This window comes from Pinus tabuliformis, chromosome 6 (assembly GCF_031772625.1).
Source record: "Pinus tabuliformis cultivar Carrire ecotype Pingquan chromosome 6, CPIR1, whole genome shotgun sequence".
Taxonomy (NCBI): domain Eukaryota; kingdom Viridiplantae; phylum Streptophyta; class Pinopsida; order Pinales; family Pinaceae; genus Pinus; species Pinus tabuliformis.
The window spans coordinates 1,295,396,731-1,295,412,948 of NC_142292.1; the positions used below are offsets into that span (position 1 = coordinate 1,295,396,731).

General features: G+C 35.1%; 1 protein-coding gene across 2 annotated transcripts; it reads left to right on the forward strand.

Moving 5' to 3' along the window:
- The first annotated feature begins 993 nt into the window (after window positions 1–993).
- Window positions 994–10,531, forward strand: LOC149263357 (uncharacterized). 2 transcript variants are annotated; one of them, XM_089387633.1, is made up of 16 exons: window positions 994–1,179; window positions 1,285–1,400; window positions 1,501–1,609; window positions 1,694–1,758; window positions 2,235–2,273; window positions 3,133–3,229; window positions 4,137–4,233; window positions 4,400–4,463; window positions 4,555–4,646; window positions 6,850–6,934; window positions 7,917–7,996; window positions 8,161–8,245; window positions 8,951–9,019; window positions 9,122–9,189; window positions 9,360–9,408; window positions 9,558–10,531. In XM_089387633.1, exons 1-16 carry the CDS (start codon window positions 1,116–1,118, stop codon window positions 9,993–9,995), a joined length of 1,617 nt encoding a protein of 538 aa, XP_089243759.1. In that variant the 5' UTR covers window positions 994–1,115; the 3' UTR covers window positions 9,996–10,531. The 2 variants fall into 2 exon arrangements, with proteins under 2 accessions (XP_089243759.1, XP_089243763.1); XM_089387637.1 differs by having other exon boundaries at window positions 4,570–4,646; window positions 9,558–10,530.
- Window positions 10,532–16,218: the final 5,687 nt, after the last annotated feature.

Sequence of the window (16,218 nt, forward strand, 5' to 3'; positions counted from 1 at the left end):
CGGAGAGACTTCACACAGTTAATGCCACAAACCACTGAACTAAGGCACCAAGACAAGACTACCAAGCTAAGGCACCAGGACAATGAAAGCCCTCGCCATGAATTGGAAAAACACATAGCATCACTGCTACTACAATAGAGACGATAAGACGAGACAACCACAAATAAACACTATAAAAGTGCATAGAAAATAATCACGACGAAGTAATTGACCAAAAACCAAACTATCCTCCCCAATAAATAGAGAAAAAATGATTCACACAGGTTGGTAATGAATAATTTACCAAACAAACACTACGCGTTGTAGCAATTCCGCTACTAATTAGCACTGTTGCAAAACTATAGTTCGCCCACCATCTTAAACATAAAGAGCAACTAGAGTTAGAGAACGAGATGGTAACCTCACCATGATATCCCCCACACCACTACCAACAAATATTCATCGTTCTAGAGCAATCTTTAATACACTTAATAACACACATTTCAACTACAACCACATTAACTACCCAACTATCACATCATCATTATAAACCAAAGTTATTCAAGTGGTTGTCCCTAAATACTAGAACTCCCACTTATACACCTTCCTCTAAGAATTTATCAAACAAAATAACTAAACACCAAATTCGTATAAAAATTCCTCTTATTTATAAAACTAAAAAATCTCCTTTAATTATCCAACAATAAAAAAATTAAAATTAAATAAATATAAAAAACAAATAATAATAAATTAAAATGAAATACACTAAATATCAGAAAAATAAATTTTAAAAACCATAATAATAATAAAATAAACCAGATATCGTGTTAATACGTTTCTATGCACGTTATTTATAATCAATATTAATTAAAGTTGATATTACAATAAATAATATATTCCATAATTACCTTTAGAAACAATTAACCCCTATCTCTGTTTCCCGCCACGGAGGGAGGAGCGGGAAAATAAGAACGAATTCAAAGATTAAGAAAAATAAGAAAAAGTACACAAATACCCAGCAGATCACAGACCTCGATCCCGAATTCTTAAAACCACCTCACTGCAATCTGCCCTCGCCTGTTGGCAGGGTTTTGCCGCCTTCTCCTGCCTTAACCTTCAGGGGAAAAACCACCCACATGGCTTGTATCAGCAATTCCGTGTTCGAGTCCCTCAAGGCCCGAGAAATCCAGCCCCTCAGAGGTAATGCCAATCTTTTTTTTTTGATGGATCTAGATATACAGGTTTAAGCCCATTCCGGAGATTTTACAGTAACAATTTCATTGACTATGGCTGATGGCAATGCAGTACGCAAGAGGCCTTATATGGGTAGTATGATATCCGAGGGAGGAGATGGCCATGGAATTCTAATGATGGAGCCCAATAACATATCTACGCCTGCTCTTGCAGTATCATTTGCCCAGGTAAGGGTTTAGGGTTTATCAGGATTCAGTTATATCATGTGCATATGACCTCATTGTTGTTGCTACTTGGGATTTTAAAAATTTGATGTTTTGTCTGTAGACAAATGGTGGCAGTCACGTGCTTGCAGTTTCAGATGAAGAAGGGTTTGTTAGCCTTTTTAATACACAGCGCCCATTGCCTTCTTATTCTTCCTGTCAACTTGACACAGGTTGGTCGCACACTTTATTAAATGGGGCTGTATCTTGGGTTTTGAAATGAGTTCTTGATGGTTGTTTGCTTCCTTTGATTGCAGAGGATGTCAGAACAGAGCTATGGAGGGCTCATAACAATGCCATCTTTGATATTTGCTGGATAAGGGTAAGCTGTGCATTTTAGTAGGAGTTTAGATGGTTCCTTTTAGCATAGACTTCGAGTCTGCAGTATTTAGTTCGCGTGTTTTGAATGATCTCGGAATGTTTTATGGGAGAAATTTGGGCTTCAGATAACTGTTTTGCGGCAACATAACTAATCCAGTTCTAACACGCACTTCAAATGCATTTGATGGACGGTTATGGCTTTCAACTTCATTGAAAAAATGTACTTGATTGGCAGTCATGACTTTCGACGTCGATGAAAACTCATTTGATTGGTAGTCATTGCCTTGCATTTTATTGAAAAACATATACAGGAAGTCATGGCCCTCAATTTTTTTGGAAATGAATTTGATGGCGAGCCATGGCCTTCAACCGTCATTGAGAAATGCATTTGATGGGCACCGCCCTTCTTAATTGAAAAAATGCTTATCTAGAGATTTGCTGAAATGCTCTCTGATGTTCGTTGTTATTGTTTTGCAGGATGATACCCGTATCTTGACCGCTTCTGGAGACCAGACGGTTAGTTCAGTGATTCCCTTTAATTGATATTTGCTCAATGACATCTTATATTCAGAATTTAGAAGCATGTTTGTTGAAATGGTGTGGATATCGATTTATACATTGCAAAAGCAAAGAACACATTCGTGCAATGATTGCAGAAGATAGATCCATTTAGAGTTAAATGTGCTGGATGTTGCCCAATTATGACATTTAGTACAGTCCAAATGATGAACAAGCAATCTGTCAATCACGACCATATAAACAATTGTATGGCTTTCTATGTTTTAAGCATTTAGAGTTCTGGAATAAGCAGTCTATCAAATTTGGTACTGCTCTTTAAATGGACAGACGACTAAGTGAATCTAGAGCCTTAAAGTATACAAACATAAAGAAATGTTTGGGTAGGTCTAAGACAACTAAGTGCTTAGCAGTCCATGAGGGTTCCATTCTTGCTGTGGTTTGTCCCATGTGGATGACATGAGTTTCAAAGGGGTGAGGTTGGATGCATGCCCCAAATAGAATCAGTGCAGCTCCTTCAGGGGTGTTTCTTGAAGTACTTGAAGAAAATAAAAAGAAGAAGAAAATGTGTTTAGTGATATGCTTGGTGTGATTTATTCTCTTAAGGGTTTTATGACTTTCTGATATGGAAATAAAAAGTGACGTCCTTAATTTCCATACAAGCATGCAGACACGGCCTTTTTCCTGATATGGAAATAAAAAGTGCCGTCCTTAATTTCCATACAAGCATGCAAACACGGCCTTTTGCACTGTATATACAAGTTTTACCCTCGGATTTCTTTTAGATGTAGTTTAAATGGAGGCCTATCGTTTATGGTCGATTTTTTTGTCCTAATAGAGATTTGGTTGACTGTTGCAGATTAGACTTTGGGATGTGCAGGCCAAGGAATGCCTTGGCGTCATGAAAGGTCATACGGGCAGTGTCAAGTCACTGTGCTCACATCCTCTACAATCTGGTAAGTTCGTGTATTTTGAGAACTTGTACTTAGTGATGAATAAATTTGGTTTTTTTACACAAAAATGGAAGATGCATGAATAATTGACTGGTTACTCTACTTCTTAGTGCACTTGTATTTATGCTCAAAGCAGGCATCCCACATAAATATGCAGTTTGATACCAGCGACCTATTTAGTTTATTAGATTTTGAAACTCACCTTGAATATCAACATCAGCCAACATGCAAACGTACGATCTGATTATTCTATCAAATTAACAGGACTGTAAATAGCTTTCAGGGAGTCAACCAATTCAAATGCTCTGTTTAGCGTTGTTAACCATTGGCTTTGAGACACTGCCCTCTTGCGCACATAATGAAATGCAAGATAACATTTTTAATGGTATATCTGTCCAAACCTTGAAATTAGTGAAGGGACAATTCTTCCTCGCTTTCGTTGTATTTTGCATGGTCTAGTTGTATTTCTTCGCCAAGTTCATGTTGAAGGTAGGAATCTGCACCTTTAGATTGGATTGTTAACGGTGGCCATCAACATGAGCAGCCCATTGAGAGGTCGCTATCCACACATTAAGATCAGCCTGTTAAGGCTGCTCATCATGAAAATGACAGGTAGCTCATTGGTAGAGCAGCCCATTGACTGGGCAAGGTCTTGGGTTTATTCCTATCCTATCCTGTTTTCAACACCATGAGATCTGATGGATCCCTAGATGGTCCTTCCATGTTTCGGTCTTTGAAATGAAATGTTTGTTTTTCCCTTTTTGGCTTTTGTATAGCTTTGTGTCTGAAAGACCATCTGGTTTCTGGGTGGACACAAACTTGACTAGCTTAGAATGTGCTCCTGTTTCACATTCATTTTCAAACGTTTAGAGTTACCCAAGTTGTTCAACTGAATACAGTTTCTCTGCAGATCTTTTTGTGTCAGGCTCAAGGGATGGCTCTATAGCTTTTTGGGACATGCGCTCTGACTCGGCTTCATGTAATCGAACTAATGAAGAATGCTTCACGTAAGCTTTTTAGTTCTGGAATCGCATCACTACAGGCATCATTGTAATTTTTTTCATGAAATGTAGAATGTCTCTGTTAGGAATCACGCTGTGGCTATAATGGCCAATAGCGAGGTAGAATATCTCCCTGTGCATAATTCAATGAATGTGCATGTGTGTATGTCAGAACTGTCGCTACCATAAAAGATGCACATGTTCCAAGTCATGGAAGAAGAATGCGACGGAACAAGGTATGACAATTTGGAAATATTGTGGTTAATTGGATTGGCTTTGTGGAGCTATTGTTGTCTGCCTAATGTGTGCAATGCGAACTGAATGTAGATTTTGAAATGGCAGGTGGCCTCAAAGAGTATAACATCGGTTCTTTATCATAAAGATGAACGAGTGGTGGTCAGTGCAGGAGCTGCAGACAGGTAGTTCTGTTATTCTCTTTGGACTTTGGAACTACCTTGTTATTTTATATTTTAAATGAATCCCGATTGTACATCGGGAAATGAGATTGACAGGTGGTGGCCTCTCTAGAGTCAAAATCTGCCAAGCCTCTTGAAGCCATTGTAGTTTAATCTGATTAGGCCCTCAGGTCTTCCATTGTAGTTTAATCTGACTAGGTCCTCAGGTCTTCAGCATTTAGTAGTGTGTGAACCCAAGGAAACAATTTAGTGGATAATTTTTAGGAAATAATTTAGTGGATAGTTTGCACTTGTTATGGACTCTTCATTGGGCTAACATATTTTGTTGAGTTTTTTCAGTGTTATTCATTCAGCCTCAGATGTTAGGAGAGATGGGTCTGATGCTCAGACTTATTAGCTCCTGGATCTTCTCTGCTAAAGCTAGATGTTGATTTACTTTATGTATTGTATCTTCTATAAAAAACCTTTTGGTTCTGGCTTTGTTTATACATCAGTATACTCAACCGTCTTTTTATTAACAATCCCTTTAACCTACTTTGTGATTATTAATTAAACATTATTATTATTATTTTATGATATTTGTGTGTAATAAGTGATAATTATACTCATGTGCAAGATAATTATGCTATAGGATACACCGGAATAAACAATTGTAGAAAAAGCTTATACCTCAAGCGTATTATATCGTATCTGTTGAATGATGAAGTAAAACCTTTCAGCGTTTTCCAAGATATGAGTTTCTTGATCACAATTGGCAATCGAATCATTCACACAGGAACTCTAAAAGGTAATTCAAACATAAAAGCAGCGGTTTCCAAGATAAGAGTTCCTTGATCACAATTAGCAATCAAATAATTCAAACATAAAATTGAAGCTCCACAAATAATTCAAACGCGAGGCTTAACAGAAAATCGTAAAGGGATATTTTATATTGATTAAATATTTTGGAAATATTTGAAATTAGGTGAAAGAATTGCCTTTACTTAAAAGTTAAATTTCAAAAAATTCTGAAATTCGTAATTGAATTAAGACTCTTAAATATAAACTAAAGCATAGACAGAAGAATAGAAGATGTTTTGCATTGGTTTTGCAAACATCTTATTTGTAAATATATTCTTATGTTGCAAGAAATGTTTAGTTTGCTGATGTTAAAATGGAATGAAATATTTGGAAATGCCATGTATACTGTTTTTAAATCTGGAAATGTTGTACGGTATATTTGGGTGTTTTTAAAGTAGCGTGGTTTTTTTTATTTAATGTTTTAGATGTTTTTATTTCAAAGTTTCTCAATTGATTTAAGTGTTTAAAAAGAAATCGAGAATCTTAGAAAAATGTCACCTTGTTCGTGGCTAAAGATAATTAAGTTAATGATTTTTGCTTGGATGAATTTGTGAATTTTATAATATAATAATATAATATTAAAATTTTAAATTTTATTTTATTTTATATATTTTGATATTTTTTAATATTTTGTTTTTTATTTTATATTTTATTTTTAAATCTTTTTACTTAAATTTTTAATATTATTATTAATTGTTTTAAAATGTTTTAGATTGGTTTTAATTTTATCGAATTTTATATGGAAAAAATAAAATTTTAATATTTTTTGGGTTCCAATAAATTTATCAATTTCAAGGAATTTGAAATTGGCATGATTGTGGTACTTCTTTTGGATTCTATAGATTTTATCATGAATAAGGGTATGGGATTAGCATCTGTCAAGATCATCATGCTATGAGATTTTTAGAATCATGTAATTATCTATTAATTTCTCGCGCCCTAATATATTTAAGGTCATGTTTTTTATGTTTTTAGTTTGGAAACTTGTAACTATTTCCCTTTTTAGGCAATTTAAATATATTATCTAAAAAAATTGAAAAAAAATATTTTCACTATTTAATATTTTGGAAATGTTAAAATATATTAACCAATTAAAAAAATCAAAATATTTATTTATTTATTTAAACATGTAAAAACCATTTTTTCTAATTTAATTAACGAAATGTAATAGTGAATAATTTTATTGTTCTCTATCCTTTGTCTTTTCTATATATATATATTTATATTTAAATTCAAAATTACATTGCATTTTTTCCATTTAAATTTAAAAAATTGATATTTTCCATTTTTAAACAATAAATTATTAATAAAAACAATGTTACACTTAATTATTCTAAATTAACTCATTATTCCGTGTTTATTTCAGTGTTGTGAAATTCTGGGATACCAGAAAGTTGAAAGCACCAATTACACAAACACCCCCTCAGTGCCAGACATCTGTTGAAGGCAAGGTATGTTCTTATTAGTTGACCCTTTCTGCTGCTATGGTTCTATTATGCTTTCTTGAGATTATTTCTCACAAACATCGCAGACAAGTTGTTTGTGTTTCTAAGTTTTCTGTATCATCTGTTCATTGGGGCATGCCATTTGTCAATATGCATGTTCTACTTGTTTTGCCGATATATATGTTAAACGAGGGATTTTTGTACTTTTATTCGAATTGCAGTTCAACCTGCTTTATTCTTTGTTAAAGTAATTAGATATCCTGCCTAGTGCTGAATTACTGTTTTAACTAATTGGGTTTCTTATCTTTTTTGCCAGCGAAGAATATTTGTAAATATACATGGTTAAATATGAGTATTTGTACTTGTCATTCCATCTGCAGATCAACTTGCTTTATTTCGTGTTATCACATTTTCTGACCAAGGCAGAATGACCGTTTACATAGTTTGGGTTTCTTAGCTAGTTTGTCTCTCACAATCTCTTTCTCACAATCTCTTCTACAAGGATGTTTCAACTCGAAAAATAAGAACTTTCTTGTGCTTCAATATTGTATGATTTTGTGATAACATAACTGATCTATATATTCTCTTGTGCTTGTATTTGTCTTTTTTTCTTTCATACTGCATCTTCCAAAGGACTGTCGGAGTGATCAATTACCTTTTGCTCGATTGTTTATCATAACATTGCCTACTTTCTTGTTATTGGGCTTTAGATTTGAGACATTTAGGTGTCAGGTATCTGCTTGTTCAAAGAGATAGAATCCACGGAAATTCTAGAGCATGCTTAACTAATGTAAATTGTGAAGTATAGTCACAGTTTGGTTCTTACTGCAGAACAGTTGTAAAACTGTCCAAGGACCAATGTATATTTGAAATTGAGTTTGCTCTTGTAAGCTAACTCCAGTACGCCTACAATGTCTTCATGATGCTCTGGTTTATGTTGAAATAATTACCTGTTTGACTAATGTTCTTTTGGTGTTGGTTGTCACAGGAAGGAAGAGTTCATGGAATTGCTAGCCTATCTCTGGATTCAAGTGGAGCATTTCTCATATCATCCTGCATGGACAACAAGTAATTTTGTGTCATGATTTTGTTTGACTGGACTGATCTTTTCTTAATGTACCTTATATTATAGCTATTCTGAATTTGTGTTTGACTTTGAAGTAGTGAAATTAAGCGGTGGTTTTAGTTAAATAATTTGCACTTGCTGAGTGTTTTATTGTTTCATTCTGCAGGATTTACTTGTATAATGCATTTCAACCAGATAAGGGTCATCTGAAAAGTTTTGCAGGTCATGTGCTTGGTTCTTTCTACATAAAGGTAAATAGATTTACTTAACATACAATATGCTTTGAATATACAGATATCACTACATATGTGGTTGTTCTGTCTTTGCTTTTAATATCTCTAGGAATTCACTTGGATTCTCGACCACTACTTGGTTGTTTTGCATCTAAAAGATGCAACCTGAAAATGATAGCTTGTGGTTTTCCACCTTTCATTGGGTTTATGTGAATATAGCTATTTTTGGTGTCAATGTTTATGTTGCTGTTTTTGGTGCCCGCCCAATTCCTCCCTCTCTCTTTTAATCTTAGACTGATTGAAAAATGGCAAGTGGCCAATGTGGACCTTCCCCGTGGTTGTCTAATCAGCTTGTAGCTATTCTTGAGTCATGAGTTTTGCCACCTCCAAAAACCTAGTTGGTTTGAAAAACAACCTTTCAAAAGATTGGGAGGTACGGCTCATTTATATTCATATAGCCACCCTTGCACCAAGTAGCAAGATCACATGGTTACTTGATTATGCCACAAGAGGAGTCAGCCTTGAAGGCTTAACAGTATTTTGCTTTATAGCAGGTGATTTTGGCTGTTAATATTCTCATACCAATTTACCATTGACGATTCTTCAAAAAAAATTAAAATATATGCATGCTTTTCCAGTGTTTCCACCTCAATTTCAAAGACCTTAGTCTCGATGATTTGCAGCTGCTGTCAAATGATGATAACCAATATATTATTATTGCAGGCTTCTTTTAGTCCTGGTGGGACTCATATACTGAGTGGATCAAGTGATGAAAATGTCTTCATATGGCAGGTTTGTGTTCAAATTGCAATCAAACTGTTGGAGTTCTTATAATGTATAGTTCTCTACAGTGTGAGTGATTTCATCACCAATAACTTCATGCTGGATTTTCAGGTTGACAGGCCAGAAGCAGATCCTGTAATTCTCAAGGGACATCGAGGGGAGGTAACTGCTGTGGACTGGTAATACAAGTTCTGCACAATGGTGTTAGCATAAAATATAAAATGCTTCCTTTTTGAGAAATTTCAAGATAGGTTCACCGCATGTTGGCATTAGGATTATTGAAGATTTACTCAGCAACAATTCTCTATCCTCCTTTGTAGTTTCTTATAGTGGTCACTGCTGCTTGCAGGTGTCCAACTGATTTTTGTAAGATTGCAACTTGTTCAGATGATTACACGGTAACTGAACACATTTTTTTGGATAATGACGAATTCATAATTATTGCTAGATGCTTACATATCTTTAGTTTTAAGCGTCAAATTATCTTATATATTTTTGGCGCAAACTTGGATTCACTTGATCAATCATTTACTCTGTAAATGAACAGGTCCGAGTTTGGAGTATTAAGGATTGTACTTTTGAGAGTGAGCATTGTACTCCATCTGCAGTCCGTCGAAGAATATCAGCCTATCCATCTTCTGTCTCTCAAAGATTATTTGATTCAACAGATGCAGGACATCTCGAAACATCTCCTTCAGACATCCGAGCTTGCGATACAGAAGTTGCTTCTGCAGACAGTGATAAGGCGTTCTCACCAAATGGTAAAGCTTTAACCCCTAAGGCCTCGAAGAAATTGATTCCGGGAACAATGTCCTCGGAAAGCAGCCCTCATGCCAGCAGTGTCTCAAAGACCATTTCACATAGTGGAGAGAACTATGCCCTCATTCAAAAGACTCCAGAATCTATGAAAAGTCCCTCTTCAGTCTTAAACCCACCTTCATCTTCAAAGAGGAAAACCATTCTGGATTACTTTGGGACAAGTTGACAATCATATTCTTCAATACATCAAGGCAGTTGAAGCAGTGTACCCTGTGTAAAACACAATCCATCTGGAATTGGTATCTGAACAATGACCTCCCATGAGGTAAATGCCATTGCCAATTTTGTTTGATAAAAGCTGGTGGTATTTGTAAAGTCTGCCATATGTTAAAGCTGTGTACTCAGCCTAAAACGCCCTCAATTGGTATTTAATTTCCCATCCCGTAAACACTACTGTCAAATTTGCTTGAGGGAGCTGTTGGTATTTGTAAAATCTGCTCTATGCATGGAATGGTGTGATCTCTGAGAGAGCCTATACCAATCAAAGTTTTTAAAGAGGATATTGGCATTCTGACTGTACAGATGAAAATCATACAAATTTTGTCGAATTCTATTTGAATTGATTTGATAGCATTGATCAAAGGGTGCAACTGCAGCCATGTCCTGTATAATGAATGTGATTTTGTTATGCATGGAGGCTTGTAGTAAGTACACCAACTTGAAAATAATGTAATTCTTTCACCTTTATAATCAATACCCATATGGAACCATTGATCTGTTTTTGCTTTCGGCTTTATGACATCTGACTTGGCACCATAAATTTGATACAACGCATATGGAGCTAGTCATTTGAATGATCTGAGTGTAACTGATACGAGGAGTCTATTCTAATGGTCTATATCCCAAACGGTTATTACTGTTCATCTAATAGGTGCTTAGGCAGACTCGATTTATCTCCTTCGGTAATGCATGCCAATGAAATATGCTTAAAAATGTTGGCTTAATATCATTGAATAATAAACATCATGTAGAACGCTAAGCTTTGTTATTATTTAAGAAATGGTACCAACCATCGAAAAATTTTCATCTCCATTTTTAAATATAATTTGTATTCCATCACTACGACTACCAAAAAAATGGTCTAATAAAAAATTGACGAATTGTTCTCTCAAGTTTCATCCTCTTTTTAGTGATGACACTCGTGTAGTACTTGATTACCAAGTTGAATACTGTTGAAATCTTGCGCTTGAGGTGCTGGTGAATATTCAAGTTACTGTTTTAACTCTTAGGTTCCTGATTTCAGCTATGTTACTTGTTGCACTAAATGCTGTGAATTTCTATGTTACATTTGCATGCCAATGATTCAATTAGTTATGAAAGAAAGCTTCACAAAAAGGTGATAAAATTGATAAATTATATCACATCTGTTTGTATGATTTTCGATGGCATTGTGTCTAGACACGAGATCCAAACAATGTATTGGTTGTCACTATTGCAAGTGGTTTGACATGAATGGATCTGAAGACATTTTTTTTTTCAGAGTGAAAATCGTCATATTTTATATTAAGGAAATATAAAGCAGATACATATGGGCGGATTTGCAGGCGGATGCCATCGGTTCATTACATTCCATAGAAATTGGCAGGCCACGGAGTGGTAGAGGAGCCAATTTAAAAGCAAAAGAGAGAACCATGTCGATACACATGCTGAAAATCCAAAGATTAGCATAGGCCAAAACATAAATTGCTGAAACTTCTTCCAGACAAAAGAGAGGGGAATCCTGTAGCCGAGAGGAAAAAACCCCATATGACGTTGCGCATCCTGATGAATCCAAAGATATAACCAGCCAGGACAAAGCATTAGCCAATAAAACTTCCAACAATTGAGAGAGAAATCCTGTAGCATAAGAGGTGCATAAACATAAAAGCATGAAGAGAGAAAAAGACATGTAAAGAAAACCATCATTAACATGCAGGGTTAAGCATCGCCGATATGTAAATGAGAGAAGAGTGAATAGGTTCGTTGGAGTCCTGAAAAATGCATGCATTTCTCCACTTCCAGAGACACCAACAGGTAATGATGAATAAAGTTCGCCATTCTTGACATTGAGCAGACCACCACTTGAAACATTCCTGCACAGAAGCGAAGACCTGCTGGGCAAATCCATGCATATGGTGATTTGATGACCTTGTGATTAGACCCTAAGTTAATGCCCATGTATTTCAATTATATTAGTGCAGATTTACTATGATGTTGAAATGATCTCATGGACTTCACTGTGAACTATTTCTTTTAAAAAATCTAATACTCCCATTAATGGTACAGAATATTATTTTATTATAAAATTGACATAACACAACATATTTACAGGTGCCGGACTTTGCTTTTTGACCATTTTACTGTGACAACAAAATATTCACTTATCTAGAGCTCTTTATTAACACTGTCCATTTGATCAAAATAATAATGTTGTTTTAGAAACTGTCATTTGGGAGTATGCTGGTCTATACGTTTGTATGCCTGATTTTAGTTCGAGAATGCCAAAAGAAGTCTGTAGCCGCAGTAAAGATCATTGGCTCTTACATGTGAAGTAGATTTTTTTGTTAATTGCTTTGATGTATATTGTTATAGAAAGTTCTTGATTGCATTGCCATGGGTTGGCCTTGAGCTTCATTCCCCTTTTGTCTTAATTGTTGTATTATATTACTGTCCTAGTATATTGTTCTGAAAACATGGATTGGATTAGAGTCAGGGACATCCAAATTTATGCTTAAGTCTATCTGTTCTATGTTTTGGAAGGTTTTTTTAGCATATTTTCAGTTTAATTTGCTTAGAATCTGGCAGGGCTTTTTGGAATCACAAGTTTGATTTGTAAACTCTCCACAATCTGAGTGCTGCAGGGGTTTTTCAGGGCGCTGAATCCATATATGCAGGCAAAAACTCATTGTAAACAACAATACTAAGATTTGACCAATTTTTTTTTTGCTGAATTTCATCCAAAAACTCCAAAATGTAACATGTTTAGACAATGTTCAAATTCATTATCCTATTGTTTTTGGCTGTCATTCAATAATTTTGTGTGATGGTTCTCCCTTTTTTCCTCAGAATATCTTTAAGCACTTCGGTTACAAAACACTATATCTTTAAGCACCTCAGATTACAAAACACTTTATCAGCACTTTTGTTGATTTTTGTTCCCTATAACTTTTGTTCAGGTAAGGGTCTTATTAGTCCATGCTTTGCCAGGGAATATAGCACTCGCTTCGCGGTCAAAGTTCATTGACTCTCGATTATTTTGATATGCTTTTGCAATTTTAACCAAAGTTTTGGGAAAATGTTGAATATTTATATTTTCTTGTAAATTCAAAAATATTTTTCTAATTTTTAGAAATCTTATTTCATTTTTTTGATTGGTTGAGTGAGCATTGATGGGACATAATTACCCAGGTGGAGGGTGATTTATTTTTGGTATTTGTTAGTGCTTGACAAATCATTTTAAAATTAAAAAAAAGGACTAATTTTTTGAGTGACCATTTTGCAGGTGAGTGCTTTTACATAGTACTCTAAGCAAGTCCTTTACGTAAACGGGGAAGGGGGGTAGGGGGGAGGTTGGCAGGGGGTTTGACTTTTCATTGGCGAGCGTTGTGACATTGACATTGACAAGTATTGCTAGTGCATTTTGCTTTTATTACATTTTAAACTTTTACAAATTTAGTTGGGGGGGAGAATAGGTGCGTGGACCCATGAATCTATGCGGAGTAAAGGATGTGCTGGAGAAGGGGTATGTGCGGAGAAGCACTTCCGCACTTGCAGATGGATTGTACGAGATTATGTGGGAACATGCAATTTCTTAACTTTAATCACTTTGCTATTTTGTGTGATATATGCAAAGCAACTGGATATAGTAGGTTCGAAGAAAACAAGGCATTTTTTTGTAGTGGCAAGACTTTTAAAGGTTGAAGTACTCCTAAAGAACAAAAAAAAGGAAAACAACAACAACAACATTAAGAATGATTGTGCAAAGCAGGGAATAGAGACATTGTTTCACAATGTTTTGTATCTTTGCATACATTTTCTTATACCTCTTATAGTAGAAAGAACTACAAAAGCTTGGGGCATGAAAATTTTGGGTTACGTGTCTATCTTTAGTTTTTTCAAAATTGCAATGATGGCTGCCATGAATGCCAAAAGATAAAGTCATGCTTTTTGAACTTTACTTATTAATTCTTTTCAAAACTTCAATTTCAAGTTCCAAAGTCATCAATGTTAACATGCACATAAATCTTAATAGGCATATGAACACAATTTAGGCATATAGAATCATTTGTTTGTTTTTTCAATTTGGCGTCTCGTCTGGTTGTATTTTTTTACCATTTTCTTTCAATGATCTTCACCTTGTGTCTACTGTAGAACAGTGGGTTTCACGTTGTAAAAGATGTGGATGACATTGGGAAGTCTTAATTACAATCTTTCTGCATTTGCATTCAGAAAATCTTGTTTTGAATTCATGATCGAATACTAATTGAAAATAATTATTGCTACCAACAGGAAACATTGATACATTGTGTGGAATGCAAAGGTGTGATCCCCCCACTTCTTCATTTCTTTGTTCGCACCTTAGCATTTTACACAATGTATCAACTTTATGGAGATCTAGGTTAATTTTATTCCTCTCCTTGCCACCCCCTTCGTCTATGTAAGTGGCTTGTAATTGTGTTAGTTCTGGCATCATTGGGCAAAGCAATAGTATAACAATGTGAATGTTTGTGTTAAAGCACTTAGTGACGAAATGGCTATTAGTAAAAAGATCTGCAAAGCTTTAATAATGAAAGTAATAAAGGTTGGCTTTGCTTTCATTTCCATTTAAGTTTGGGGCATGTAATCTTTGGTTTGGTGCGATGTCTGATTTTGAAAACTATGTTTGGTGGCTTTGAGTGCGGAGGTGTGGAGGAAGCATAACTAAAACATATAACATCTTCATACTCCACATATGGGCGAATGCGTGTGAGCAAGAAATGTTGTGTAGGAGAATAGGTATGTGAAACAAATAACAAAAACTTTTATCCATAATGGTCGTACCTTTGCGGGTGGCTCCGAATGAAATCTTTTTCTGCATCTTCGCACTCTGCAATACTTTAAAAGGTTAGAACATAGAACATTTTCCGAACTTTATAGCAACTGTGCACACTACTATGTTGATGTGGGCTTGTTTTTATTGGATATTAGGATGCAAAAGAACTTTGGTGAAATTGCTTTATGAATGACCTAACATGTAGTTTTGAAGGCTACTGTGGAAAGCTAACTATGTTCTCAAAACTATGTCCGGTTTGCGGAGGTGTAGACGAAGGACAATGAAAACTTGTTTCGTATCTCCGCACTTCTCATAAATTAAAAATATTAATACATATAACATGTTATGAACTTTATAGTGAAAGGAACTACAAAGCTTTGATAATGAAAATAATAAAAGATGGCTCTCCTCTCGTTTCCCTTAGCCTGGGCATATATCGGGTGCGAAGTAAAGGTGGGCTCAATTGATTTGATATCAAGATGCAAAGGAGTAGTGGCAGTTCTGCTTTGTCGATGATTTAATGTCTGATTTTCAAAACTATGTTCAATTTCTTCGATCATTTAAAAATTGTGAACGTTATGGTTTCATAATATAGTATTGTGCAAAAAGAAGTGTGCGGGAGAACTGTGTGGAGGGAGGATGCATGTAAAAGTGCATAACATTGTGGCAGAAAGATTATGTTTGTTATTGGGCACACTTGTTCTCTCACAAAAATCACAAATTAAAAACATATTTCATTCAATATTGAACAATAAGTGTTCAATTCACAAATGCTCAAAGAAATCTAAGTTTTATGAAGCTTTCATGAACATAAATCCAAATTAATGTACATAACCTAATGCAATTTTAACAAGTAACATGTTCGTAGTTGCATTGGCCAAGTGTTCATCATGCATTTTTTGACATGCATGTTGCCAACACATACTCGATTAGTTCTCGAGGGGGCTTGTTAGGAATGGTTTTCTCCAAAGTGTTTTTTTACGTGCTTTGCTAAGTTGCTGTTATTCTAGTTGTCAAAATGGACAATAAATAATGTTGTGCATTTTGCTTGTTAGCGTAAGAAATATGTAGAGAAGCTCTTTTCGAAGACATGGACAAATTCCAGGATATATTTATCAAGTACGTTGTGGTTCCTTTCTTCTAAATGCAAGTCCTTGGAGCGTTTCCACAATATACATAGGAGTAAGTGGGGTTGAATAGATCCACGACTTAGTTTGTTACAATTAAATCCTAAATTTGGGTGTTACAGAAGAGTTTTACCATTGCTTTCGAAGGAAATTTTGCATCATCAATGTGGATGCATGCATATGCTATTAATGTGTATATTCTTTGTTATCTTCTTTATTGTGTATAATTATACCATGTTGGTCGTTTCCAT

Coding starts and splice junctions, on each gene's coding strand:
- LOC149263357 (XM_089387633.1), top strand. CDS start 1,116: ATGGCTTGTATCAGCAATTCCGTGTTCGAGTCCCTCAAGGCCCGAGAA. Junction 6,935..7,916: donor AGACATCTGTTGAAGGCAAG/GTATGTTCTTAT, acceptor TGGTTGTCACAG/GAAGGAAGAGTTCATGGAAT. Junction 8,246..8,950: donor TTGGTTCTTTCTACATAAAG/GTAAATAGATTT, acceptor TTATTATTGCAG/GCTTCTTTTAGTCCTGGTGG.